General features: G+C 39.7%; 1 protein-coding gene across 2 annotated transcripts; it reads left to right on the top strand.

Annotated features, from left to right (window-relative positions):
* The first annotated feature begins 1,976 nt into the window (after window positions 1–1,976).
* On the top strand, window positions 1,977–26,412 carry LOC131930694 (repetitive organellar protein-like). 2 transcript variants are annotated; one of them, XM_059287312.1, is made up of 9 exons: window positions 1,977–2,100; window positions 7,192–7,818; window positions 8,391–8,719; window positions 18,334–18,593; window positions 20,085–20,181; window positions 20,784–20,915; window positions 21,607–22,287; window positions 23,342–23,530; window positions 23,904–26,412. In XM_059287312.1, the coding sequence occupies exons 2-9, from the start codon at window positions 7,533–7,535 to the stop codon at window positions 24,072–24,074; spliced, it is 2,145 nt and encodes a 714-aa protein (XP_059143295.1). In that variant the 5' UTR covers window positions 1,977–2,100; window positions 7,192–7,532; the 3' UTR covers window positions 24,075–26,412. The 2 variants fall into 2 exon arrangements, with proteins under 2 accessions (XP_059143295.1, XP_059143375.1); XM_059287392.1 differs by lacking the exon at window positions 1,977–2,100 and adding an exon at window positions 4,815–4,873.
* Window positions 26,413–27,194: the final 782 nt, after the last annotated feature.

Here is a 27,194-nt window from a genome sequence, read left to right as displayed (position 1 = left end):
AAAGTTTGAGCGGGGGGGGGGGGGGTGTAAATCAAAAGTTTGAGGGGGCGGGGGGGTGTGCAAATCGAAAGTTTGTCCCCGCGGGGTAAAATTTTAACTCCCCCCCATGAGACGATCCTGGCTACGCTACTCTCCCAAACACTTCTCGCTCTACATACACAACACGACGACTGCCATACATTATACAGCATACATATATCTGAGCTGTTTCATAGTACCAGTACAGAAGTTAATGTTAACAATGTCGTACTTAAACTTTCTGCCGTTGAGAAAGATAATGCATGTAGTTCTAAAACTACAAAAATAAATCTTGCTTTAGAATGTGTCTAAAAATAGAAACACCGTATTAATTCCGCAATATCGACGACAATATCGTGTAGCGAGGGACGAACTAGGGGAGATAACAGTAGTTACAATGAATAATGGTGACGGCCCTTTGGTAAAGTTTTTATGTGTGTCCATAAAGTTTACATGACAGAAATAAAATGGTTTTTACAGATTACAATCCATTCATGGGGTATGTCTTTTATTGGTGGTATTTATAGGTAGGGTGGTTCATTAATGAAAGGCGATTTTTATCGTGTTTCTCTTCCCCTCTCCCTGTGGATATGGTAAATGTCGACTCTAATGAGGATACCTTTAGAGCAGCTTTCAAACACACGAATCGGATTAATTATGGTTCGTATTAAACGATATGGTTAATTTATAAGGGATCTTAGATGAAATTTTGTTGGCATGTAGGGTAACTTTAAAATCTATTCCTGATGCCACTGTTTTAGACGGTGAAACAAAATCTGGCATTAAAGGTAAGGTGACTCACAATCTTTTTCTAGGCTCATATTCATGTTAACTTTAGTTACATCTAAAGCTGAACATGAAACTACTTGAGATATCAGCATGGTGGCTTACAGTTGAACATGAATTACTACTTGAAAACCAGCACGGTGTCTCATTTTAAACAATCACAAAAAAATGACATGTGATTCTTATCTAGATTTGTGTGACCGAGCCTAATTCTGGCACCATCACCCTCCCCCTCCATTAGACTCAGTGGGTGCCTGGAGTTACCTTTGAAAGTAGCAGAACATACAGGTGAACTCTACTTCATCTGCTCAACAAAAGCGACTGAAAACCTCACCATGACCGAGTAATGAATGTGACTGGGTCCTCCCTACAATCAAATAACACACAGGTGAATACATCAGGTAGCCGGATAGGTGTTGACAGGTGGGCGGTACCGTTCAAGTGATTTCAAAACAAATGGGTGGTGAACGTCACTTGTCAAGGGGGAGGGGTAGAGGGGGTAGGGGGATCAAGTCACGAGTATAACACTACGTAAAGGGAAATGGGGAAAGTAAAAGAAAGATAGGTGGTAGTTGTGATTGAACTTTTCTAGAAAAAAAATAGGAAGTTAAGTAATGAGTATGTATACTTATGTTTATTTTGAAAATATATATGTAAGTATATGTTTATTTGTAAAATACGTGCGTGGCTATGCTTATGATGTATGTGTATTGGATTGTATAATTGTGTGCTGTGTTTATGTTTATAAGAATGTTATGTATATGTGTTTGTATAACATACGATCTAGTGAATATATGAATGTTGTAGCTCTATATAGTGTTTGACCATTCCCAGAAAGAACTTGTATGAACTAATATCTATAGCACCTGGTTAGAGACTATCTAAGCAAATATCTATAACACTGCTATGGCGGTCTTGTGTTGTGACTCTCTAAACAAATACCTAAAGCACTACAACAATACTCTCGAGTCTAACATGTTTGAAGTCTCTACAAGGCCTTCCCAACTGTTTGTGTACTTTACTACCGGATCTCTAAGGTCGAGTTTTTATGTCGACTTTTATTTTCTTTACGACGCCGTATAGATATGTGTTATCGATCGATTTTCTCGGGGCTGGTGTAACCCCGCTGATCGGAGCAGCGTATGCCCCATTTTGTTGTTGGATTTGGCGCTGTCCCGCTGTTTGCCGGGTTCAGTGGGGATATTAAAGTTCGGGTGTGAACTGGCCAATCTGGGATTAGTGCTCTGGGATTTTTAAATACCTGACAGAAAATGGCAATAATCTCCTGCGTCTAACGTGAGTTCTGTTTGATCACAAGTCATGTTTACTGACTTATTTACAAACTTTTAAATTATTTTTTGTGTATTTATCAGGTTTGTTGTGTTGTGTGTTGTTTTAAAAGTTTTGTTGTGTGTTCGTCAGAGTGCGTCGTGTTTGTTTACATGTTGTGTTTTTGGTCAGAATTAGTCGTCTTTTTGTCAAATGTGTGGTATTTTTGTCAGTGTTATTATTTTTGTCAAATTTGTTATGTTTTTGTCAGTGTTATCTTTTTGTCAAATTTATTGGGTGTTTTAATCAAATGTGTTGTGTTTTTGTCAGATTACTTGTATTTTTGTCAGGGTTAGTTGTCCTCTTTAGAAGTAAGTTTTTGCTTCTCATATTGGTTTTGTGTCGTTTTTCCACCGATGTAAATCAAGCTTTGCGGATTGTTCCGTATAATCAAATTTTTTTTACTTGTGTTTTTTTATTCTGGTTATTTGCATTGTGGGTGTAACGAGAAAAAAATAAGACATATTGTATCGTAATGATGAGTGGGTAAATGTCTGTGTATAGCGGTGGGGATCAATAAGGGATGAGATATTAGCTAATTATAAAACATTTCTTTCTCTTATCTCTCTCTCTTTCTCCCTCTCTCTCTCTCTCTCTCTATATATATATATATATATATATATATATATATACTCTCTCTCTCTCTCTCTCTCTCTCTCTCTCTATAATATATATATATATATATATATATATATATATATATATATATATATATATATATATATATATATATATATATATATATATATATATATATATATATATATATATATATATTAGACCTAAGACAATTTCGGTCAGTTTACTAACTAGAGGGAGCTACGTTTAAGTACGACTAGTCAACGAAAGTGAATGCGTTATTAAAGCTTCACTGTTTTAAGCGTAGTGAAGGGTGGAGTAGTGGGGTTTTTGACGTCACAAACAGGATTCATTCTTTACATCCGGGTTAAACCCAGGGTAGGTTCAATAGAACAATGATCGCAAGGATCACAAGGATCACAAGGATAAAAAATAGCACAATGATCACATATTCATCGTGAACGGATTTTATATTGTATTTCCACTAACCATAGCGAGAGCACAGAAAACAGATGAACTCTACTTCATCTGTTATATTGACTTGGAAACAAAACCAAAAAGAAAAGCAGACTGAAGTCGGAGTCAACCACTTGTATAGCTCATAACCAGTTGACACGTAATTCTTCATAGTGTTGGAGGGAATCCCTTTCGACATTACAATTGAGAGCGAAGAAAAAGAATACATAACCGGAATTGCGACCATACAAACAGAAACTAAGCCAATGTCTTTTGTGTCAATACATCTGCCCGTGTCGTCATTGGCAGTAGCAGAACATTCAGGGATGTTGCGTTAATCAATCGATTTTTGTCGTCTGTAATCCAAATGTGGGCATAAAGTAGGAACACGTGAACACGTGACTTGCAATCATGAGCGCTTGATCACATAAATTAACCTGAGGCTACACAAAAGCGACACCAACCCCCAGATTCAAATACATTTTAATGTGCGTTCTTCTCCATCTATCCCAGAATCTGACGACTTGGTATGAAGGAATCGAAATGGAAAAATGGAGAAACACGAACAAATTGTTTCTTTTAAAATCTTAACACCAATAGTACTATTACATCATCGTTCCTAGGGGATCCGCCGAGATTTTCATTTTTTTAGCGGCCCACCGGTAGTTTTCAAGGTAAACCGGCGGACCAGTCCACCCGTCACTACCCGTAACTCCATTATTGGTAACCAGAGTTTCTTCCAAGCATCTCTTCTTCCCCTTTTACCGCCCCCCCCCCCCCCGAACGAAATTAAATATATATAATTTATATAGGAAATATATACTTTTATCAGTGTCCGCCCGCGAAGAAAGTCTACCCCCCCCCCCGAAAATTTCAAGTGCCCCCCCCCCCCCCCCGGAGAAAAAAAATCTGGAAGAAACACTGTTGGTAACGGAAGTCAAGACTGACTGCAAGAACAGTAACTTGCATCAAAATAAAAACTAGGAAAAAAAATATTGCGTGGAAAAACACAAATACACTATTAACAGAAGTAAAAGCGTAAAAATAAAAAAATATTGTCGGAAAATAAACACAGATTGGAAAGAATTAATAAAAAAATAACACAGAGAAGCAAGGATTACAAAAAAGAAAGGAAGGAAACAGAAAGGACTGAAACAGAGATGAAGGGTACAGAAAGGAAAGACACTAAGGAAAAACATTAAGAAAAAAAGAAAGGAAGCAACAGAAAGAAAAAAAAACAGAAAGGAAGAAAATAGAAAGTAAAAAACAGAAAGGAAGGAAACTGAAAGAAATGAAACAAATATGAAGAAAACAGAAAGGAAGGAAACAGAAAGGAAAGAAACAGAAAGGAAGAAAACCGAACATGGAGACGAAAACGGATTGCGTGTACTAAGTTTACCCTCAATCGCCACTGTAAACACACTGATGGATGATGCCGGGTTGTGTATCCGCGTCACCATGGCAACGCCTTTCACCAATATTTGCGGGGTCGATATTCGCCGAGTATCGCGACAGGACAAGCAGACGATGATTTACAGTGATTTGATTGGCTGGCTCTGGATTGTAGCAGATCACAAGCTTTTTGTTTAAAGCCGGAGCCTGGTGTGAGCCTTGGATTAAACCTGGATTAAGACAACAGATCATAGTTGCAATTTTTGCAAGTGTTAGAATTTATAAATGTAAAATTGTATATAGCATTTGCTACGTAAGTATGTTCGGCTTTTAGTCTAGACCAGGTGTTTGTTTTCTAATTTCTCTTATCATGAGATGTGAATTTAGTTCAGTGACGTCAAGCTGTATAGGCCTATACGCCGAGTCGAGTAGTTGATTAGTTCTCTACAGCACTAGCGTTAATCCTAACTCTTGATCTAGTCCTGATTTTAACCAAAATCCTAACGCGATATAAGTGATAAACCATCCCCCTCTACTTTTAAATTGACTTCCTTATCTTTTGATTTATGGCAAGTTTGGTTAGCATAAATATTTTACGCTGTTTTATTTTTCGACGTAATCTGATTATAGAAATACCTCGGCCTATATTAACATTCCTGAATATCAGTACATGAAATAATGTTTGTTATCTGAATAAATACACTTTCTTGTCCAGAGTTAGGCATGGTTTCTTTTACTTTCGTTCTTATATGTAGTGTTGGAAAGAATTTCATCCAACACAAAATACGTGTCAACTTGTTATGCGGCATATTGGCCGTTATCTCCGATTTCAGCCTGCTTTAATTATGGATTCGCTTCCATAGCCTTTGTCCAACCACGCACAAACTACAATGCAGCAGGTGTTTGTATCCAGGGGGTTCGAACTGGGAACTTTTCAGTTTAGCAGTCGTGAGCTTTACCGACCCAACCACACCGACCCAGAGGGATTTTATTTTAAATTGTAGGTAAATGGTCTTTGGGCACATTTCCATTTTTTCATTAGCATAAGGAACGAAACCAACATAGAACACACTCTTTTATCGTCTTTGTCGCCAATGTTTGGTGTACCTTTCTCACATGTGTAAGGTCTTTGCCAGCTCAAGCAATAGCTCATTAGCCAGGCTGACTAGAAAAACATTGAGAATCGAACCTTCTCTCACCCGAAGTGACCACCCGTGAGTTGCCGATACTATTTTGCTTCCTCATGGGACGGAGTGGTCGGATGGAAGCGCGTACGGCTGCTAATCTGAAAGTCTCGAGTTCGGATCACTGAGAAAACCAATTGGTGGGTACCACACTCATGTGGGACGGTGTGACCTAGAAGTAGAGCTCTAGACTGATCACCCAAATGTCTCGAGTTCGAATCCGGGTTCAAGACAGGAAAACGTCACTGAGTCAACCTAGCTCAGATGGATACCTTACTACGTTAGGAAAGGCGTCTGGGCATAGTGTTGACCACAATATCTCTTCACATGCCGAGGTCGCAGAAACAGGTGAACTCTACTTCACTTCAGGTTAGCAAGTGCGTGTTCTGCCACTAGACCACACCGTCCCCAATTCGTGTTCCTAGATGTCTACTTTCTAATTCATACGAGCAAATGGGATGCAACTCTTCGCTATCTCAGTGGTTAAATTTTAAAAAATTCTATTGATTGGGGTAAAAAATACCAATTGTAGAAAATGTCATGGGATTAGTGAGGTGAATTAATGATGACTAGACAGGCGGATGTTGGGTGGAAGGGTGGTGGTGATGGTGTGTGAGGAGTTGGTAAATAGTTGGGATGGATACCTATGGTAGAAAGGTGGGATGGATACATTTGGTAAAAAGATGGGATGGATACCTTTGTGGAAAAAGGTAGGATGGATACCTTTGGTAGAAAGGTTAGATGGATACATTTGTTAAAAAGGTGGGATGGATACCTTAGGTATAAAAAGTGGGATGTAAACATTTGGTAAAAAGGTGAGATGGATACATTTGGTAAAAAGATGAGATGGATACATTTGGTAAAAAGGTGAGATGGATACATTTGGTAAAATAGTCTCAACGAGATAGGGATACTCTGATATTCGGGATATGGGGTGATGCGGACCATCATTTGAAAATTTGAAAATTCATAAGATAAATTTATCAGAGAATCTAAGCTACGGGTATATGTATAACAGCAGCATATTTGATTTGTATTGTAGTAAAACATGCATATCTTATAGGTATGTAGGAAATAGTTTATTATATATATATATATATATATATATATATATATATATATATATATATATATATATATATATATATCTGTGTGTGTGTGTGTTTGTGCGTGTGTGTGTGTAAATGCATTAGTAGATGCTTTTAACAGACAAAGCGTCCTCACATTGTCTACCACTGATTAACCTACCCTTGTCCACCCCCACCCCCCCCCCCACCTCTATCGACGTGCCCATAAAGACCAAAGAGAGAGGTGCTAGAACCCTGTCAACATTCACCTAATGCAGGTGTATTGACAAACCACAAATAGTACACAATTGCCGGTCTTTGATTAAAAAAAATTCGATGATTGGTTTTCATTTTAAATGCTTTTTTTTTTTATTTCACAGATAACAAACACGATGGCCTAATGTTGTGTAAAAGGGGATAATTTGGAATGGATGCCATTAGTGTGAGCAGAAAGAAACTTTGTTTTTTGGATTACAATTGCGGTGTGGATTTTGTGGATACACGATGTGGATTATATGACACAGAACAGGATTGAGCGCATATTTATTATGAAAGATAATGCAAGTTACTAAGCTCATTTATATGTAGGCCTACTCACATAGAACCTCGAATGTTAGAAGCTTCACGGATATCAAGATGTGACCTATGACCTTTGATACTCGTCGTTTTACCAGTTTTTTAAGTGACATCATTGTACATTGACATCTCTGGCGCTGTTACCATGGCAACGGCCGTCACCAGACCCACCTCCGGCACCAAGCGCAACTTGCTGGCCGCTCCGTCAAGACTGCCGTTCCCCACCTCACCCTCGGTGCCAGACCGTCGGGCCAGGTTACGGCGTGTGAATCTCAACAAGGCCAACGGTGGCCCGGCAGATCAGGGTGGCCCGGGCCAACCCAGCCGGTCAGATATCCTACGGCGGTTGGGTGGTGGTAACCTGGCCAATCATGCAAACCTGGTCACTCATTCCAACCTGTTTTCTGGACATGAGGACACGCCCACCACGAGTAAGAGCTATTAGTCACGCTATTAGTCACGCAGTGATGTGGTTTACCAATAGTTACATGATATATCACATTGATATAGTGTATATACTATCTAATTACCACCCTACTTATATATATATATATATATATATATATATATATATATATATATATATATATGGTGTGAGTGCGCGTGTGTGTGCGCACGCGCTCGTCTGTGTATCAGCACTATGCTCAGCCGCCTATACTTTCCCTAACGTAAATCTGGTACCCATAATGGGTTGGCAAAGGGACGTCCTACAATCTCAAGTCTGAATCGAGATCCCAACTCGAGACCTTCGGGCTAGCAGTCAAACGCTCTACTATTAGACCACGCATACCCTGTCCCTAGAAAAGGAGTCTCATATGCCCTGTATTTTATCAGACGTATTTTCTTTAAACTCAAAATTAAATCATCGTCTTAGTTGTTAATAATAATAATAATTGAATTGAAGATTTCGAAGGAGCACCAATTCCTTATACCACCTATTAAAATATTTCACAAAATGTGTCCTACATCTAAGGTAACGATGTTGATGTTCTGTGTTTCGCAGATGTGTCACTCAGGAAAAGCCATCGTAACATCGTGACGTCAAAAAGCCATCGAAACCCTGAGTTTATTCCTCTCACCGTCAGACCTCCCTCCCCCTCTCATGGAGGCGCCGCGGCTCACGAGGCTCCCTCCGCGTATCGCCCACCCTCCTCCCAGCGCCCTCCCTCCTCCCACCGGCCTAGGGCCACGCCCAGACCCCGCTCAGCTCGTCGAAGATCCCGGAGCCGGGCGGGAAAGCCGGAGCGGTTACGGCTCCCTAGTATAGGTCAGGTGAAGACGGTGGAGCTGACGGAGACTCAGGGAGTTTTTCTCACAGCTTTGGCGTACGAGGTAAGTGACTGCACATATTTATGTGGTGTGTAACATCCACATGTGATGTGGTGTAACATCCACATGTGATGTGGTGTAACATCCACATGTGATGTGGTGTAACATCCACATGTGATGTGGTGTAACATCCACATGTGATGTGGTGTAACATCCACATGTGATGTGGTGTAACATCCACATGTGATGTGGTGTAACATCCACATGTGATGTGGTGTAACATCCACATGTGGTGTTGTGTAAGGTCCGCATTTGTTTATGTGATGTGATGTAACGTTTACATGAAGTGATGTGGCATAACATCCAAATAACATGATGTTGAACAAGGTGAACATGGTATGAGATCCACATGTCGAGATGTGGTTACACGTTTATATATAGTAATGTGGATGATAATCATATATAGTGATTGTGGTATGATAGCCATATATAATGATGTTGTATAATTTCCAAGGATGGTGATGTTTGATCTCATAAAAAATAATGGTACAACTTTCTCATGTTGTCATAAGGCGTAACATCCACAGACATAATAGTAATCTGTTTAAACCACACTGTTTGTGTTATGATATAAAGTCCATATAAAGTGATGTGGTGTAACGATTACATAAAGTGGTTGAGTACAACGACCATAAGTGATGTGTTATCGCCACACGTACGTGTTTGATGTGGTTTAATACCCCACGTGCGTGAGTTGCGTGGCTTATATACCTTTTTTGTGAAGGTTAAGGTGTTTTACTTGTGTCATACACCTGATATTTTAAAATAGTCAGCATTTTGATAAAAAAGAAAACAGCATTATAAAAAGTACAAATCATAACGTAAACATATTCGTATTATTATATGTCCTTCCGTTTATAATGTAAAAAAAAATTATGTTTATCTTTCTGTGAACGACGGTGACCTTAACTGTCCAATTAATATTCCGGCTAACAACAGTATAGAACGTTCGTCCTCTGCTAACGTTTTGTAAAGTACACCTAGCTACGTGTTTTATTTCCCTCTGATTGTGTTCAAATGGCCGTACACACGACAGCGAATACGTAGGAGATTCAAGCAGAACTGAATCAACTTTCTAAACGCCTGCTCCCTGTAAGAAAGTCCACTTTAATCACACGCCATTAGCTGTTCGATATATCGGTATCGATCAAGGGAAAAAACCCATTCCCGACTTAAAATTGAATAGATAAAAGCGGTGGTGGAATCTACCTGACAGGTGATCAGCAGGATCAGGGACTTGAAGTGTGTCGCTGGTGTCGATTCAAGGTGTCATCTGCTAGATCAGGAAACACACCGTGTAATTATAGTAACAAGGGGAAGTAACCGTAGAAAAGGGAGACAATTTAAAATAAATGTTGACAGATGTAAAAAAAAATAATTAAAATGTACTTTTTACTTTGGTAATAAAAAATACAATAAAATAAATATAATTATTTAGATGTTACTTAATAGCCATACTATAGCCTAATTAAAAGTAGAATATTTCTGAAGAAAGAAAAAAATAAAATAAAATATCAACCCGCCCCCACACACTTCCCTATCATTTCGTTTAGTGACTCTTATAACGATGTGGGCTCGTGTAAATATACAGTATGCGATAACTCGTTTTTGGCAGAGTAGTAAAAAGTATATGACAGAGCTGTCCCCCTACCCCTACCCGTGTGATAGTTTAACAATAACACTTGTTCTTATCGCTTATATTGCCTGTTATGTCGTCAATATGTTTAGACCTGTAGTGTTAGTCAATGGCTAAGTCTAGCTTTACTGTCAGGTTTTAGGGTTGGCTAGGATTAGTGTTAGCGTTTGGCTAGTATTAGTGTTAGGGTTGGGCTAGTATTAGTGTTTGGGTTGGGCTAGAATTAGTGTTAGGGTTTGGCTAGGATTAGTGTTAGGGTTGGGCTAGGATTAGTGTTAGGGTTTAGCTTGGTGTTTATGTATCGTTATTGGCACCGGTGATCGAACTGTGCCAACAGATCTGGACAGTGCAGATTTTACTTACGGGTGGGGAAGGGGTGGTTGTAACTTTGTTTATATCTAGCCTGGGGTCGGTATACACGTGTTACAAAAGGGATTTGATTTTACCTATTATATATAAGCTACCTCTTCTTTCTTCAATATAAAATACCTTACACCATTTTGAAACGGAGATATGATGACAAGCAATCTTATGTAAATAGTGTAATACCAATAATTGGTTTACTAAAAGACAAAACATTTTTAGTACCAAACTGTTAAGACTCTGCAAGATGGAGTGGGGGGGGGGGGATAGGTAGGTGGTTTTTAGAAAAGACAAATAAGAAAAAAAGGTAGTGGCCTTCTGTGTTGTTATTTAAAGTTATATATATATATATATATATATATATATATATATATATATATATATATATATATATATATATATATATATATATATATATATATATATATATATATATATATGCGGATAAATGCCTATATATTCTCGTTAATAATAGCAGCATATGCAAAGATCACATATTCATACACTTGCAGATCAAACAGGAATATATGCGTACCTAATATATTAGTCATATAATCACTCATGTAATCATAAAATCTCTACATAGCTATAAACGTTACATTTGCTTTATTAGCGACAAAAAATATCTATAAAAAAACTATTTTGATCGTCTGTTCAGACCGACACACTCTTATTTACACCTGGTCTTAAGTTCCTGCTGCGTACCTTATGGTACCTGCTCACTCAGGTGTGACAGCCCAGGTGTGTGGAACCACGTCGGTTCTCTAGGCTAGACAATTAGACAAATACAGTTAAAAGGTAATTCAAGGTAAAAATCAAGTTATAGCGTTGAGGGGAGTTAACTTATTGATTTGTTCGAGTAGAAATCAATCAATAAATCATGTGTGTGGAGTTATGAGACCACCTACACTACACACCTGACCCCCCCCCCCCCCCTTAGATTTTATACTTAAAATCATCTCGACTGTAATCTTCGACCGGCATGTAAAATATCAGTGTGTCCACCTCCAAAATATCCAAGCTTATCCATCCTACAAATTTCCCTCTGCCTACCAACTTGCAACTCTCTAAAACTAAACCCAATAACAAACCCACTTTACCAACCCCCTCCTCTCTACCGCCCTAGCACCAACCCCATTCCAATCACTGTCCAATCACAATACAACCCCTACACTATCCCTTCCTACCCCCACCAAGAAAAACCAGATCCCACACCCGCACATTTTGTGACACCCAACACCACCCCAGTGACACCAACACCCAACACCACCCCACTAACACCAACACACAACACCCAACACCACCCCACTAACACTAACACACAACACCCAACACCACCCCACTAACACCAACACACAACACCCAACACCACCCCACTAACACTAACACACAACACCCAACACCACCCCACTAACACCAACACACAACACCCAACACCACCCCACTAACACACAACACCCAACACCACCCCACTAACACCAACACACAACACCCAACACCACCCTAGTGACACCGACCTTGTACAACCCACACAAACAATCAATTTAAAACCAACCCCTCAACTGTCCACTCTTAATCCATACACTTCCCTCATCCACTCAGAGAAAAAAACAACAACAACCGACACCCTCCACCTACCTGTGACACCAACCTCATCACCCTACCTTGTAGAGCTACACAACCCTAAAAACAATGCATCAGTGTAGTACCAGAACAAATGACGTCACTAAAATTGGAGACGAAATAAAAATACCTGACAACCGGAAGTAGACAGGTTGTCATGCAAGTGTAAATAATTGACGTGATTGGTTAGTTAATGGGGTCATATTAGTGCAGTCTGGGTAAGTTGCCAGGTGGTAATTAGGTGCAATTTATTACATCATCCTTTAAAATAACTAGTTTCCAGATGTTATAAATAATTAATGGTTGTATCTCTTTACCTCTCCCTCGATTTATATATATATATATATATATATATATATATATATATATATATATATATATATATATATATAAGTACTCATATTAAAGTATTTATTCAATATGTTACTATTATCCATAATTAATGTTGGTACTTGATCAACTAATTAAACGGCAATCTGTGTAGGCTACCTGGACCGCGCCAAATTACGTAACAATTGCCTTGATGTCGGACATGTAATGCAACCACCAATGGCGCCCATACAGAGCTCGTGTTCATTAAAATTGTGACGTGTTTGTAATTAAGCCTTTGATCTCATGTTACATCACTACCGACGGATCTAATTCATCCTGTCGTGTACAGACCTCTCTGTGGGTGTCAGGCGGGTGATTTTGGTTTGGAATTGTTCTTCCGTCTCTCTCTCTGTCTCTTTAGACCGGATGTAGGCGTTCAATCCTTCAATCTTTTAGGTACGCGGTGAAGGGTTTTACAACAGGACTATGAAGGCAGTTATAAAAGTTGTAAAGTTGATTCTTTTCTCACGTAGTCATTTTAGTCTTTAATGTTAGATAAACTCTTTGCGATATATATATATATATATATATATATATATATATATATATATATATATATATATATATATATATATATATAATCTGTAGAAATATATACAAATAAACAAATATAAATATATATAATACATATATGTGTAGGCCCATATATTTATACATACCCAAATATGTATATAAAAATATGTTTATACCTATACATATGTATATTATACATAAGTTAATGTCAATAGGCCTACAGTATAAGTATGTTTGAATATAAATAACACACAAGAGATGTGTCAATATGACACATCCAGTAATCAAACAGTCAACTCGTCAAACATAACCAATTGATTCGATCGATTTCTTATTGTAAAGCCACTAGCTTATCAAATCATTGATTGTTGATCCATTGATTAAAATCAACATTGTCTATTTATATCCTCTTTTATATTGGTCAGCTTCTAAAACATGTTTAAAATCTGTTTGATGTTCTAATGACTGCACAAGCGTGCTTTAATTCTATTTCTTTAAAGTCAATTCTTGTCCATAAATTTAGAATGAGGTTTCCGGGGTTCGTCTTTGTTAGGGTATACACGACTTCGTGTCAAGTCGATCTTTAGATCGAGTCAATGTTACAGTCAAGTCAACAATAGTGTAGTGTGGGTTTCCTTTGTTTGTTGTTGATGGCTGATGACGGAGAAAATATTTTATTTATGTAGTGGTTAGTTGTGGACGTGAGGGTGATGTTGTCGCGTGGATTTTATCTTTGTCTGCTTCTGTTGGGTTGGAGAATTGTTTGTGTATTGGGATAGTGAATCGAATCTTCTGTGTATTGGGATAGTGAATCGAATCTTCTGTGTATTGGGATAGTGAATCGAATCTTCTGTGTACTGGGATAGTGAATCGAATCTTCTGTGTATTGGGATAGTGAATCGAATCTTCTGTGTATTGAAATAGTGAATCGAATCTTCTGTGTATTGAAATAGTGAATAGATTCTTCTGTGTATTGGGATAGTGAATCGAATCTTTTTGTTTATTCGGATTGTGGTAGGTTGGTGAATATTCCTTCTTCTTCGTTGTGTAATGTTGGGCGGGATTTCCTCCATCAAAAAAACAAACTACAAGGCAGTAGTTGTTCGATTTTGGAATAGCCTCTCGCAGTAGGGTTGCTGTCCCCAGCTATTAAGCCTCATCTGCCCGGGGGTTCGAACTTGAGAGTTTTTGGTTTAGCAACCACGAGCTTTACTGTCCTGACCACGCCACCCATCGCCGATATTAATTTGTGTTGTTTCGTGGTTGGTTGGTAAAATATTATTCTTAAGAGCTGGTTTCTTATAGTGGTGGGATGGTGAGAGATTATCATAAAGTTGTAAGACAGTGATTGTATCATTTTTACCGAGTTATTGAATGTTATAATTGTGTGGCGAGGTTTTGGAAAATTATCCTTTATCCTTAAAGGATATTACTTTGATGATGGGATAGTAAGTAATACCTATGTATGATGTGTTTATAGATCTTATCCTTTTAACTGTACGTTGAGGATAAATTTGTGAATCAAGTTACGCAATCAAGATTCTTGTCAACTGATATGTACATTTTGTCGTGTTAAAGAAAAAAGTGAATACACATTTTACAACCAGGTTAAAGAAAAAAAAATACAAGTTTTAGATAGAGGCTGTAGTGATCTCATGGAGTATCAATGCACTCACCGTACGGGAGTCATGTGACCAAGCGTGGAGAACGTACGAGATTCAGTGTACCGTTGCGGTGAATGGCTGTCCTGTCTCGCTAATGAACACATTAAACGCGGCAAGTCTTCTGCTGACGGTGGAGCTACTATCTGCTGAATATAATCCAGTCAATCGATATTTTGCCTGTTTTGAATAATCTATTCAAGGGCGACTAAGTTTCGGGTTTTTTGTGTGAAGTCTATTGAATTAATTCAATTATCTCCCCCTGTTTTTGGCTGTTGTGACGTCCATGTGATTGACGTGCAGTGACGTATACAAAGTGATTCTAGAGCGGGGTGTTGGGGTGTTCTTTGGCTGGCGGAAGTGGGGACTGGTGTTTGTGTTGGTATTCGGATGGTGTAGGCTCGCGCTGTGCTGTGGCATGTGTAGTTGACACGAAGTGTGTTGCGGCCTGTGTAGTTGACACGAAATGTGTTGCGACCTGTGTAGTTGACTATAAGTGTGTTATGACGTGTTTAATTCACCAGTTTGACCAGCAGTGTTTTTAAGTTGGCCTTCAGTGTTTTTGCAAGCTGTGTAGTTGGCCATCGGATGTGTTGTGACTTATGCAGCTGGCCATCGCATGTGTTGTGACCTGTGTAGTTTAATTCAGCGATGTGAAGTGACAAATGACACACGTTATAGAAATAAACGAGAAGGATTCGCCCTAGCCTGGAAACATTCAATTGATTTCTTTTTCTACAACATAACTTTGAGAACTTAAATGGTAAAATATAAATTCATTTTTTTCTATGTCTATCAATTACATAATATAAAACAGACAGGATAGTGTTTTATCAATGCGTTGTAATTGTGTCGTTGTATTCGAGGCATGGTTTTTATGAAGCAATATATTTTTGTACAATCACCGATATTTGCAGAAAAATTGTCGGATGAATGATCCGACTACATTGTACCTTAAATCTTCCCAGCACTAAACCGTTACAATTCTCTATTATAGTGTGATTACACTAATTTATTTTAAAACACAACCATGTTGGTAGTACCACACCGGGGAAATGATAGAACGCCCATATGAAGATAAGGATAACTATTTCATCATTTCGTGGTGGGAATCCCCAACTGATTAGACTTTTGAACTCGCTTACACGACAGTAAACCATTCAATTCTAGTCTTAATCAAGCGTTTACTGTGGTGGAAATCCCCAACTGATTAGATACTAAAGCTCATATACCAGATTTTAAACCATATAAAGCTAGCTCTAAGCAAGAGCTTAAATTTAAACCCTAACCTAACATAACCCTAATACAATGAGTTAAAGTTTCGTTATCGGCCATCCCCGCTATACAAATAATTGCATAAGGTAGATCGATATAAACAAATCAACTCCTTTTTTGTGGAACTGATTCAAATGTTTACATTTTATCCTTCATGTGATGTTGGTCATTGTAAAATGTGTGTTTATTAAAGTTTAGAAAGAAAAGAAGCATCAGCCTACTACAAACGGTATCATCCGCCCTGGATGAAACTTGCGTTATTTATTCGTACTGAAGTGTTTTGTCAAATACAATTTAATGTAGCTACATTGCTTAAAACCAAATGATTGCGGTGTTCTGTTTGCATGATTAAGCCAACAAAATAAATTTCTTTCTTATTTTGTTCCGTTGAATTCATAAATTTGTCATGGTCCAGAGGCGTAGCAACCCTCCCCGGCGCCCGGGGACAAACTTTTCGATTTTCACCCCCCCCCCCCCCTCAAGATTTCGATTTGCACCCCCTCAACCTTTCAATTTATTATTCCAACCTATTTTGGCGCCCCCTAAGGTCGGCGCCCGGGGACATATGTCGTCCCCCTGCCCCCCTCGCTACGCCTCTGTCATGGTCAACGTTTTGTCATGGTCAATGTTTTTGTCATGGTCACCGCTTGTTATGGTCACCGTTTTTGTTATGGTCAACATTTTTGTCATGGTTAACATGTTTGTCTTGGTCAACCTTTTTGTTATGGTCAACGTTTTGTCCACTGTAATATGTATTGTTGTATTATTTTTTGTATCAGTTGGTTTTGCCTTGGTTTTGTACGTGCTGTCCACATAGTGTTCCAAGTTTACGTCCATGATTTTGTCCATGTTTTGTCTATACCTGTGTGTATAAATATTGAAAAAAACAACAACTTGGACAAGAACATGGATGCATATTTGTGTCTAACATTTAATTTTGAATTAATTTAATTTAATTATTAAATATCAAGTACACGTCTTTGTGAAGCATGGTGAGGGGTGGGCGCCCCCATGTGACACTAAGCCCTAGACAAACCACTCCGTGGTGTCCCAACGACCCTAACAAGGGTTCAGGGGTGGTTTCGATTTTAGATTTTTACAACGTCTATGTATACGCTTACAGCTATTGACACTTAGCAATTGAAGTTTTCAACTTAAGAGATCTTATTTTTGTGTAGCAAGCGGTTTAAAACTAGTTGTTCTTTATTCTTCCTCCTGCTCGTTCATAATTCTAGTGTTTGGAAGGGATTCCCTCCAACACCATCAAGTATTACGTGTCAACTTTTTATTCACCATAATAAGCCTTTGACTCCGATTTCAGCCTGCTTTTCTTTTCGGATTTGCTACCATCGTATTTGTCCTACCAAGAACAAACTACAAGGCAGCAGTTGTTTGATTTTGGAGTTGTCTCTTCCAGAAGAGTTGCTGTTCCTAGCTATTGAACCTCTTCTGTCCGAGGGTTCGAAATAGAAACATTTCGGTTAAGTAACCATGAGCTTTACCAACTCGAACACACCGACCCCAAAACTAGTTGTAAATTGATCCATTTTATTCTTCTTCTTCTTCTTCGTTCTTAATTTTTAGTGGTGGAAGGGATCGAGTCTTATCTGCCAGAGGGTTTGAACTCGAGACTTTTTCGAATTTATCAATCATGAGCTTTTGCCGACTCGACCACGCCTCCATCACAATTAAGGATTACGTATCAACTGGTTATGCGCCATTTAGGACGTTGACTCTGATTTCGGCCTGCTTTTCTTTTTTGGATTTGCGTCCATAGCCTTTGTTCAACCAAGAATAAACTACAAGGCAGCATTTGTTTGATTTTGGAGTTGTCTCTCATAAAAGAGATGCTGGCCCTAGCTGTTTGAGCCCAGTGTTTCTTCCATACTTTTTTCTACAGGGGGGGGGGGACTTGATATTTTCGGGGAGGGGGGGGAGGGGGGCGGTCACCATTTTCCGGGGGGGGGGGGGCGGACACTGGAAAAAGTATATGTTTTCTATATAAATTCCATTTTATTCAAGGGGGGGGGGGGCGGTAGACTTTCTTCTCAGAAGGGATGCCTGGAAGAAACTTTACCAACTCGACCATGCCGACCCCAAAACTAGCTGTAAATTACTCCAGTTTATTCATTTTGATCACTAATTCATCTCACATTCTCTCTATCTACCCCTAGGACTCCCCAATGCCAACAGACCGGCATGGTTCCATTTCCTCCCGGTCCTCTAAGGGCGAGGAGAAGACCTCGACTGACCTGGTTCCAGCCGAGCAACTTCCGGTCATCGACACGTCACGTGACAACCTGACCGGCAGGTCCACGGTCGCCCGGAACACGACCGGTCTCCAGAGGGTTTACCTGGAGGGTCTGGAGTACATGAGGGGTCACGTGGGGCAGGTGGAGGAGGAGGCGGAGAGGATTAATCGGGAGTTTCACAAGTAGGTTGTGTAGGTGAGGGGGGGTGTGGGGGGTGGGGCAGGTGGAGGAGGAGGCGGAGAGGATTAATCGGGAGTTTCACAAGTAGGTTGTGTGTGTGTGGGGGGGGGCTAGGGTGGGGATGGTGGGGATTAATCGGGAGTTTCACAAGTAGGCTATGTGTATGTGGGGGGGGGGGGGGGGTAGGGGTGGGGGTCGGGTTGGTGGGGATTAATCGGGAGTTTCACAAGTAGGCTGTGTTAGGGGGTGGGGTGGGTGGGTGGGGCAGGTGGAGGAGGAGGCGGAGAGGATTAATCGGGAGTTTCACAAGTAGGTTGTGTGTGTGGGGGAGGGGTGTGTGTGGGGGGAGGTGGTGGGGTTTAATCGGGAGTTTCACAAGTAGGTAGTGTTAGGGGGTGGGGTGGGTGGGTGGGGCAGGTGGAGGAGGAGGCGGAGAGGATTAATCGGGAGTTTCACAAGTAGGTTGTGTGTGTGGGGGGAGGGGTGTGTGTGGGGGGAGGTGGTGGGGTTTAATCGGAAGTTTCACAAGTAGGTAGTGTTAGGGGGTGGGGTGGGTGGGTGGGGCAGGTGGAGGAGGAGGCGGAGAGGATTAATCGGGAGTTTCACAAGTAGGTTGTGTGTGTGCGGGGAGGGGTGTGTGTGGGGGGAGGTGGTGGGGTTTAATCGGGAGTTTCACAAGTAGGTAGTGTTAGGGGGTGGGGTGGGTGGGTGGGGCAGGTGGAGGAGGAGGCGGAGAGGATTAATCGGGAGTTTCACAAGTAGGTTGTGTGTGTGGGGTGGGGGTAGAGGTGGGGGTGGGGATGGGGGTGGGGATGGTGGAGGAGGAGGCGGAGAGGATTAATCGGGAGTTTCACAAGTAGGTTGTGTGTGTGGGGTGGGGGTAGGGGTGGGGGTGGGGATGGGGGTGGGGATGGTGGAGGAGGAGGCGGAGAGGATTAATCGGGAGTTTCACAAGTAGGTTGTGTAGGTGAGGGGGGTGTGGGGGGTGGGGCAGGTGGAGGAGGAGGCGGAGGATTAATCGGGAGTTTCACAAGTAGGTTGTGTAGGGGGGGGGTAAGGATTGGGGTGGTGTAGGGGTTGGGATTAATGGGGGGGGGGGTACAAGAAGTTGTGTAAGGGATGTAGGGGGTAGGGAATAAAGGGGCTCACAAGTAGGTTGTGTAGGGGGTGGGGGTAGGGGGTGAGGGTGGGAATTAATTGCGAGTTTCATAAGTAGGTTTTGTTTTGGGGGTTTAGGGGTGGGGGTTTGAGTGGTAGGGATTAATCGGGAGTTTCACAAGTAGAGTGTGTGTATGGAGTGTGGGGGTGTGGATTGATGGGGGTAGGGTTCACAAGTAGTGTGAGTGGGGTGGAGGCGGTGGGAATTGATCGGGAGTTTCACAAGTAAGGTGTGTAGTGGAGGAGGATTAATGAGTCATAAGTCGCTTGGTAGGGGAGAGAATTTAAGTTGTAAGTAGTAAACTATTCCTAATTTTTATTTATTGTCATTTTAGGGTGGAATCGCAGGATTATCATCAATATTTAATTAGGGTCAATGAACTTTTGCTGGAGGCGAATGCTGGTCTACGGAAAAACAACGTTGCTCTGGAAGTAAGATAGTTTCGTTGTTTAGTGTGTTAGTGGTGTGTAGATGACAGGTGTGTAGATGACAGGTGTGTTAGGTGACAGGTGTGTTAGGTGACATGTGTGTAGATAACAGGTGTATTAGGCGACAGGTGTGTTAGGTGAGAGGTGTGTAAATGTCAAGGTGTTAGGTGATAAGTGTGTAGATAACAGGTGTATTAGGCGACAGGTGTGTTAGGTGAGAGGTGTGTAAATGTCAAGGTGTTAGGTGACAGGTGTGTTAGTTTACAAGTTGTTACATGACAGGTGTGTTTGGTGACAGGTGAGTAGATGTCAGGGTGTTAGGTGACAAGTGTGCTAGATGACAGGTGTTTAATGTCTGATCAGTTCTACTTGTGTAAGATGTAAGAGATGACATCTGTTACGTATGTCAAGTGTAAAAGATGATGCCAGGTGTATTAAATGTCTTATAGACAATTGTATGCAAGTGTTTCAATGTTGATTCTTGGTCTTAGATGTCAAGTTTACACCTGGTAATTCTGATTGTATGTGTTACTCGTTTATCTGCACATCTATCTGTAGTTTTTAGCTTTAAGTGACCTTGAACCATTGATTCCTTGACCTCGCAGGTTATAGACAGTGATACGAGACTTGTCCGGATGTTGAATGCACTGAGGGCGGAAAAACACCCGGATATGGAACTGGTTGACCCACTGACCACCTACTGGACAGAGCTCAAGTCAATAACGGCAGCATTGCAGGTGGGTGAGGCGTGGTGTCGTGATGTCATGTTCATATGTCACTCACAATAAAGTCATACGCCATTCAATGCAACAACGTCATCATTCACATTAATTCACGATATCACTCACTCTTTTCAAATATATCATCCACCGATGACCTTACACAAAGACATCATCCATTTATGTGAAAGACTTCCCACACACACAATGACTTTACTCAAAAAGATCATCCATTAATGTCAAAGATAAAAAAACAACACACACAGACCTTTACACAAAGATATCCCACACACACAAATGTGTAATTGCATCTCTTTCACATCAGCCTTAAGTAAGACCAGCAATGTTCACATTTATCTTTTGACGTATTTGTCTAAAAATGCAATAACGATGTATTGTGGTTTTCATTTATCTCCGCTTTATAAAACAATGGCATAAATCCCAAATGTATTCTTAGTTTTTTTATGACCAAAAACGCTTTTGCCATAACAATAAATTAATGACATTATGGCTTCCTAAATTGTCCACTTGTATTCAGTATCTATACACATAATACACATGCTGATCAAACTATTCTTTTACATGCAGATTACATTCTACGTTATCTGCTCTTTAAAACTTTATGACGAAAAAGTACTTTACTTCCTTTTTAGCCATTAAGGCCTACATAATTTATACTGAATCCGTTCCTATCTATCTTACCCCATAGATGCTCCTGGACAAGTTCAACACTACGGTGCTACAACGGCTCCGCAACAACTACATCAGCAGCCACAGCGCCGAGCTCCTGGTTCCGGTGTGCCAGCAGTACGCCCTGGACATCGAGGACTTCCTCAAAACTCTGGAAACACAGACCGGAAACGCCAGCCTCGTTCTGAAAAGCTACGCCAACAAACTAAACCTCGATCTGATAAGCCCTTCGCCTTTTCTGGAGAGACTGATGTTGTCGTGTGATACAAAAGCGTTTCCAATTCTCGGCGTTGTGTACGACGTCTGTACAAAAATCTTCGGCATGTGCGAGACGGCCAGGAAATGGCTGAGCAGGGATGAGCAGTTCATGCATGAGATGAACACTTTTATTCGCGAGACCAGACCCGTTGCTAGGAAACGAGAGCTCGTGTTGCAGACGGAGAAACAGAAGCAGAAGCGGGTTGAGAAGAATTTCCGGATAGCTCAGAACGTTTTGCACAAAAACCGAGAGAAGCTGCAGCTGATTGAGGCGGAGCTGAAAGAGTTGGAGCAGAAGATGAACAAGTCACGGGAGGAGCAGAAGGCGCGCATCAATGAGATTCATCAGAAGGAAAACATGGTGGACTTTCTGAAGATAACGGCGCAGCAGACGAAGAGGAACTACACGCTGCAGTCGAAGAAGATGAAATTGTTACGTCAGGTGAGATTTTTTGTGTTCAGTTTAGATATATGGTTGATGGATAAAATAGCCATAGGTGTATAAAGTAGAAGGAAAAATAGCTGTACAGTTAAATTTCCGCTTTATTGTAGATAGATTAAATAGTTGTAGGGTATAGATGAAGCAAAATAGTAGAAAAATATAATTTTAGATTAATGGTAGATAGAGTAAAAAATAAAATGAAATATATAGGTAAGGATTTTGACATTTATTAGTCCTAATAATAACACCATGTTAAGTTAGTTGTAACATTAACCATAACTTAACAGCCCCCCCCCCCCCCGCAGGATGTGACTTTTTGTTTTACGTACATGTTTAAACCGAAGTTTTAAGATAGTACAGATATTATTTATAAGAAGTGTGTATGGAGGTGGTTTATACTAGTTTCAGGTTGTGTAATTTGTGTTATATGTGGTATAGAGCGAAGATGTATATCACCACCCTGTATTCTTATATACAAACTTTTTCGAATGTTCTCTTTTGTTATTAAGAACTGTTGGCTGGATGGTCCGAGTTTCTTCCAGGCAACTCCCCCCCCCCCCGAAGAAAGTCTACCGCCCCCCGAACGAAATGGATTTTATATAGAAAATATATACTTTTAACAGTGTCCGCCCCACCCCCCCACCCCCTGAAAATTTAGTCCGCCCCCCGAAAATTTCAAGTGCTCCCCCCCCCCCGGAGAAAACAGTCTAGAAGAAACATTGTGGATGGAAACATTGCCAATCAGTGGCTTACACTTGAATGGTATAACTTAACACGTTCGACTGTGTCTAATCAAGATGTAACAGCTGATCTGCACTGAATTGTTTCCGATTCGTTTTTGGAAAAAAAAAACCAATAGCAACTATTCTTATACAAAATGCTTAATGGAGATTTGGGAGGGGGGGGGTCTTGAAAGTCTAATTAAATAGTGTAGTGGTTTTTGTGAATGTTTTAGAACCGTATATTATTATGTGCAGAGGTGGGTCAAATCAGCATTAATGTTGTTGTATAATAATAATATAACGTTGTATAACTGATATACTACTTGGACCAGGTGAAAGATTTAGAGGATTATTTACGTCTCATGGAGAGCGACCTGGAGGTGGTGCAGGATCGAATCCTGGCAAAGTCTCACGAGAGGATTATCTTGACAGACAAGATTAGCTCGTCTGAGCAGTCGTACGGCGTCTTAAAGACGGACCTGGACAAGTTCTCAGAGCACATGGAGGAGCTGGAGGCGGAGGTGGGTTCAAAACCACAACTTATATGGCCTTAGCCAATCATAGTCTTTGTTATTAGAGGAACAGGAGTCGTGAGACCAATCGCATTATTTATTACTGGCATTTCGCGTAACACTAGCTAATAATATGATCTCTTTTAAAATAGTGTATGCTGAGCCAATGACAACTGTTTAAAATATAAAAACCTTTTTAGTTAGTCACTATCATTTAATTTAATACTGTTTTAAAATAGTAAATTAATTCTTTAATAAAAGGAATTAACAAATATTATTGATAGTGACAAAAAAAATCATAACATTCTAGATATTAAGCCAAAAGCAAGTTATATGTAGTAATACCAGTATTAGTATTTTGATATTTTTGTCTACTTTATAGGTCACATGTTTATCTGGCCAACTGCTCCAGATGGAAATCGTCCACACGATCAGAACCTCACCGGAAACACTGGACAACCTAGTGGACCGGCCCTCCACCGTCAAACTCTCAAAGTCCCTCCAGGACCGCATCAAAGAGAGGAAACGCAAGGCCGCCATCAAGTCGAGTTAACGTTGATGGTCAGCCAATCAAATGGAGTTATATGCAAAGGTCAAGGTTGGGTTTGGTGACGTCAAGAGCCGAGAACGACCCTGACGAGAGCAGGCTGATCCGACGAGAGAAGACCTGGTCATGTCATATGGGGTGGTCACGTGTGACGCCCAGCGTGAAATTACGGAAGTGATGCAACGCAATGTGGAAACGACTCAAACATAATTTTTGACGTAAATTGGTTTTAAATCGATGAGGACCTTCAGCTTTGATTCGTGTCTAGCATTACTTTGGGGAGATGGAAACATTTTTAGTAATGTGAAACGTTAGCTTTGACAAGTTTCAGGTCTAAATTGAGAACAGTTACAAACAATATGGGTTTAAGCTAAGCTCAGCCTTAATATGTGCCTAGCTGTATTTGGTGAGAGATAACGACCACTGGCTATGAGCAAACTCAGCTTTAATGTGTATATAAGCGTATTAGGGGAGAGCTAAATACTAGAGGTTGAAGTCGAGTTTCGTACCAAACCTTTATTGGTAAAGGAAAAATTAACTTTATACCTCAATTTGCACACTTGGTCGGCACACTGTACACGGTGACCGTGTCCAGTTCTTGTTAACTTGTCACGTGATCATAGACGTGTAGATGTCACTCAAAGATGACTTTCGTGGTCAAGTGACTCTGGCGCAAATTGTTCAAGGAAACACAGTTTATTTTCTGACAACTTCATCTGGTTTGAAGAAAAACATTTTCTTTTTGGTATGTTGCGTTTGTGGATGGTAGACCTATATCAACTTTATGTTGGTGGTATATCAATTTTATGTTGGTGGTATATCAATTTTATATTGGTGGTATATCAACTCTATGTTGGTGGTATATCAACTTTATGTTGGTGGTATATCAACTCTATGTTGGTGGTATATCAACTTTATGTTGGTGGTATATCAACTTTATGTTGGTGGTATATCAACTCTATGTTGGTGGTATATCAACTTTATGTTGGTGGTATATCAACTTTATGTTGGTGGTATATCCACTTTATGTTGGTGGTATATCAACTTTATGTTTGTGACTTTGGCTCTACGGAAGAGAAGGTAAATCGTCCAGTACATAGAAAAACAAACATTCTCTGTGTTTGCTAAACAAATAACTTTATCCAGCTGTTGGATTTCAAGTTTTGAGCGATATATATTGGCATGTTGAACTAGAATATTGTAAATTGTTTGATCGTATAAAACCATTGCTCGTTCTTCTTATAAAAATGTTATTTTCATGAGGTTAAAATTTAAAAAATAATATTGTATAAGAAACAGCTTATTGTTAAAAAAATAAATTATTGATGTATTGATGTAATTAAATGTTCTGTGATAGGGCCGTGTTGAGTTGATCATAATTTTCTTGCTTAAATCCTATTATTCACTTTCAGCTAAAACAGAAACGTAAACATCTGGAATTTATAACTAGCCGTTAACTTCGTATTAATACATTAAATGTTTCTTACATATAATCAAAATTGAATACAAGTATGTTATGATAAAGCAACAGTTTTTAGGCTTTCAAATACAATCTACAGTTAAGTATTCAATAAGTAGAAGATATTGTCATCACAATCTTACATAGCTAATATACAAGTTTTATTATAACTATTAGGTAATGAAATTTAGAGCATTTTATTTTGTTTTCCAAGCATGTCTTAGTTACACTTGGTTAATTTAGCTATTTTCGTGAAAGTAATTTCCCTTGAATAAAATTTTGGTCTTTGCGTTTTTAAATGGGAGATAATTCGTTGTTTAACTTTACATTCATTTCAAATTCCTGCACCTGAGGTTGACCGCTTACCTATAAATACAACTTTAAGTTATTATTTGCTATTGTAAAAATTATATAGAGCTTAAGTTCTATGCAAAATAGTTTGGTAGGATTTTTAGCATTATCAAGTTGAAAAACAAATATATCAGTAGCCGTTGTATATTGCAATACTTAATGTTAGTAGACATGCAGTCGTAGTCGTAACATCTAATTAATTTTTTTTTTATATTTTCACCCTCTCCTAAAGGATTCACATATAAAAATTTTAGGCTGGAATCTATAACATTTATAACCTTTTTTTTTTCAAAAACAAAAAAACGTTACATAATCACACAATATAGACATTTTACAGTTATAACTAAAGACAGTCAAGCTTAAAACAGGTAATTTCCGTTTTGGAACTCACCTTGGGAGGACTGCAGAGAGCCCAACACTACAGGAACTGTGTTTTTTTTTTGAGTGTTTTTTTTTCAGACTTTCTTCTCCCTTGAATTGAAGGAATTAGTACAAACTTTTGAGACGAAGGAGGCAAGTAAAATTTAATTTTAGGCGTAGGCCTATGCAATTGATAATAAATAAATATGTCACTGAATTGTTTTCTTATTCATATGTTTTAGTAATCAATTTGTGTGAAAAGGGGCGTTTTAGTAAGTTTTGCCTAGGGCGCTAAATAACCTGGCGCCGGCACTGCGTCTAGGAGCCTCCGAAGCGGGCTCTAGAAGGAGACTTACATAGCGCTTGAATGACCGACCCCAGGTAGAGAAAGTCACCATCTTGGGGCCATAATAGCAGAAATTTCCATTATTTGTGGGTTGATTAGTAGGCTGTCTGTTATCTATTAATTATTGAATTTGTATTTATTTAGGAAGAACATATTCGAAATAGTTGCAGGGGTCCCAGAAAGTCAGCAATTAGGGGCCCCACCCAAGATTAGTACGCCCCTGCATGTTAATGCACGAAAGAGCAGTTTCCTAAATAGTTGGCTAAATAGTAATTGTAACAACAAAACGGAAATTCCCGGAAAGTTGCACAGTGCGCACTACAAACGCACCAATGTTTTGTGTCGAGTTTTCTTCCGTCAACCCTGAACTCGGCGCTGGAGAAACAATGCGTTTCCTGACCAAACACCTGAAGTTTAGACACTACCTACAGAGGTTACCGTGCAGGATTTTCACAAAGTAAGTTCCCTCGGCACTGCATGAATGCTGACATTGATGGCTGACTTTGTCAGATTGATGCACAATATTACAAATTTTGTTAAACGTTTAAGAAAATAATGGGTTGCACTGCATCTGATTTGTTTGTTGTACCCGATGGTTTTTCTTCCGGTA

The sequence above is a fragment of the Physella acuta genome, unplaced genomic scaffold (assembly GCF_028476545.2).
Source record: "Physella acuta isolate Inbredline_101_S28 unplaced genomic scaffold, ASM2847654v3 ptg000010l, whole genome shotgun sequence".
NCBI lineage: Eukaryota > Metazoa > Mollusca > Gastropoda > Physidae > Physella > Physella acuta.
The sequence above is the reverse complement of the archived record's forward strand: the minus strand, read 5'-3'. Positions and strand labels throughout refer to the sequence as shown.

What these genes read in the sequence shown, in the direction of transcription:
- LOC131930694 (XM_059287312.1), top strand. Translation starts at nt 7,533, where the DNA reads ATGGCAACGGCCGTCACCAGACCCACCTCCGGCACCAAGCGCAACTTG. An exon ending in TCACAGCTTTGGCGTACGAG is followed by an intron (nt 8,720 to 18,333) that starts GTAAGTGACTGC and finishes ATCTACCCCTAG; the next exon opens with GACTCCCCAATGCCAACAGA. An exon ending in ATTAATCGGGAGTTTCACAA is followed by an intron (nt 18,594 to 20,084) that starts GTAGGTTGTGTA and finishes TTGTCATTTTAG; the next exon opens with GGTGGAATCGCAGGATTATC.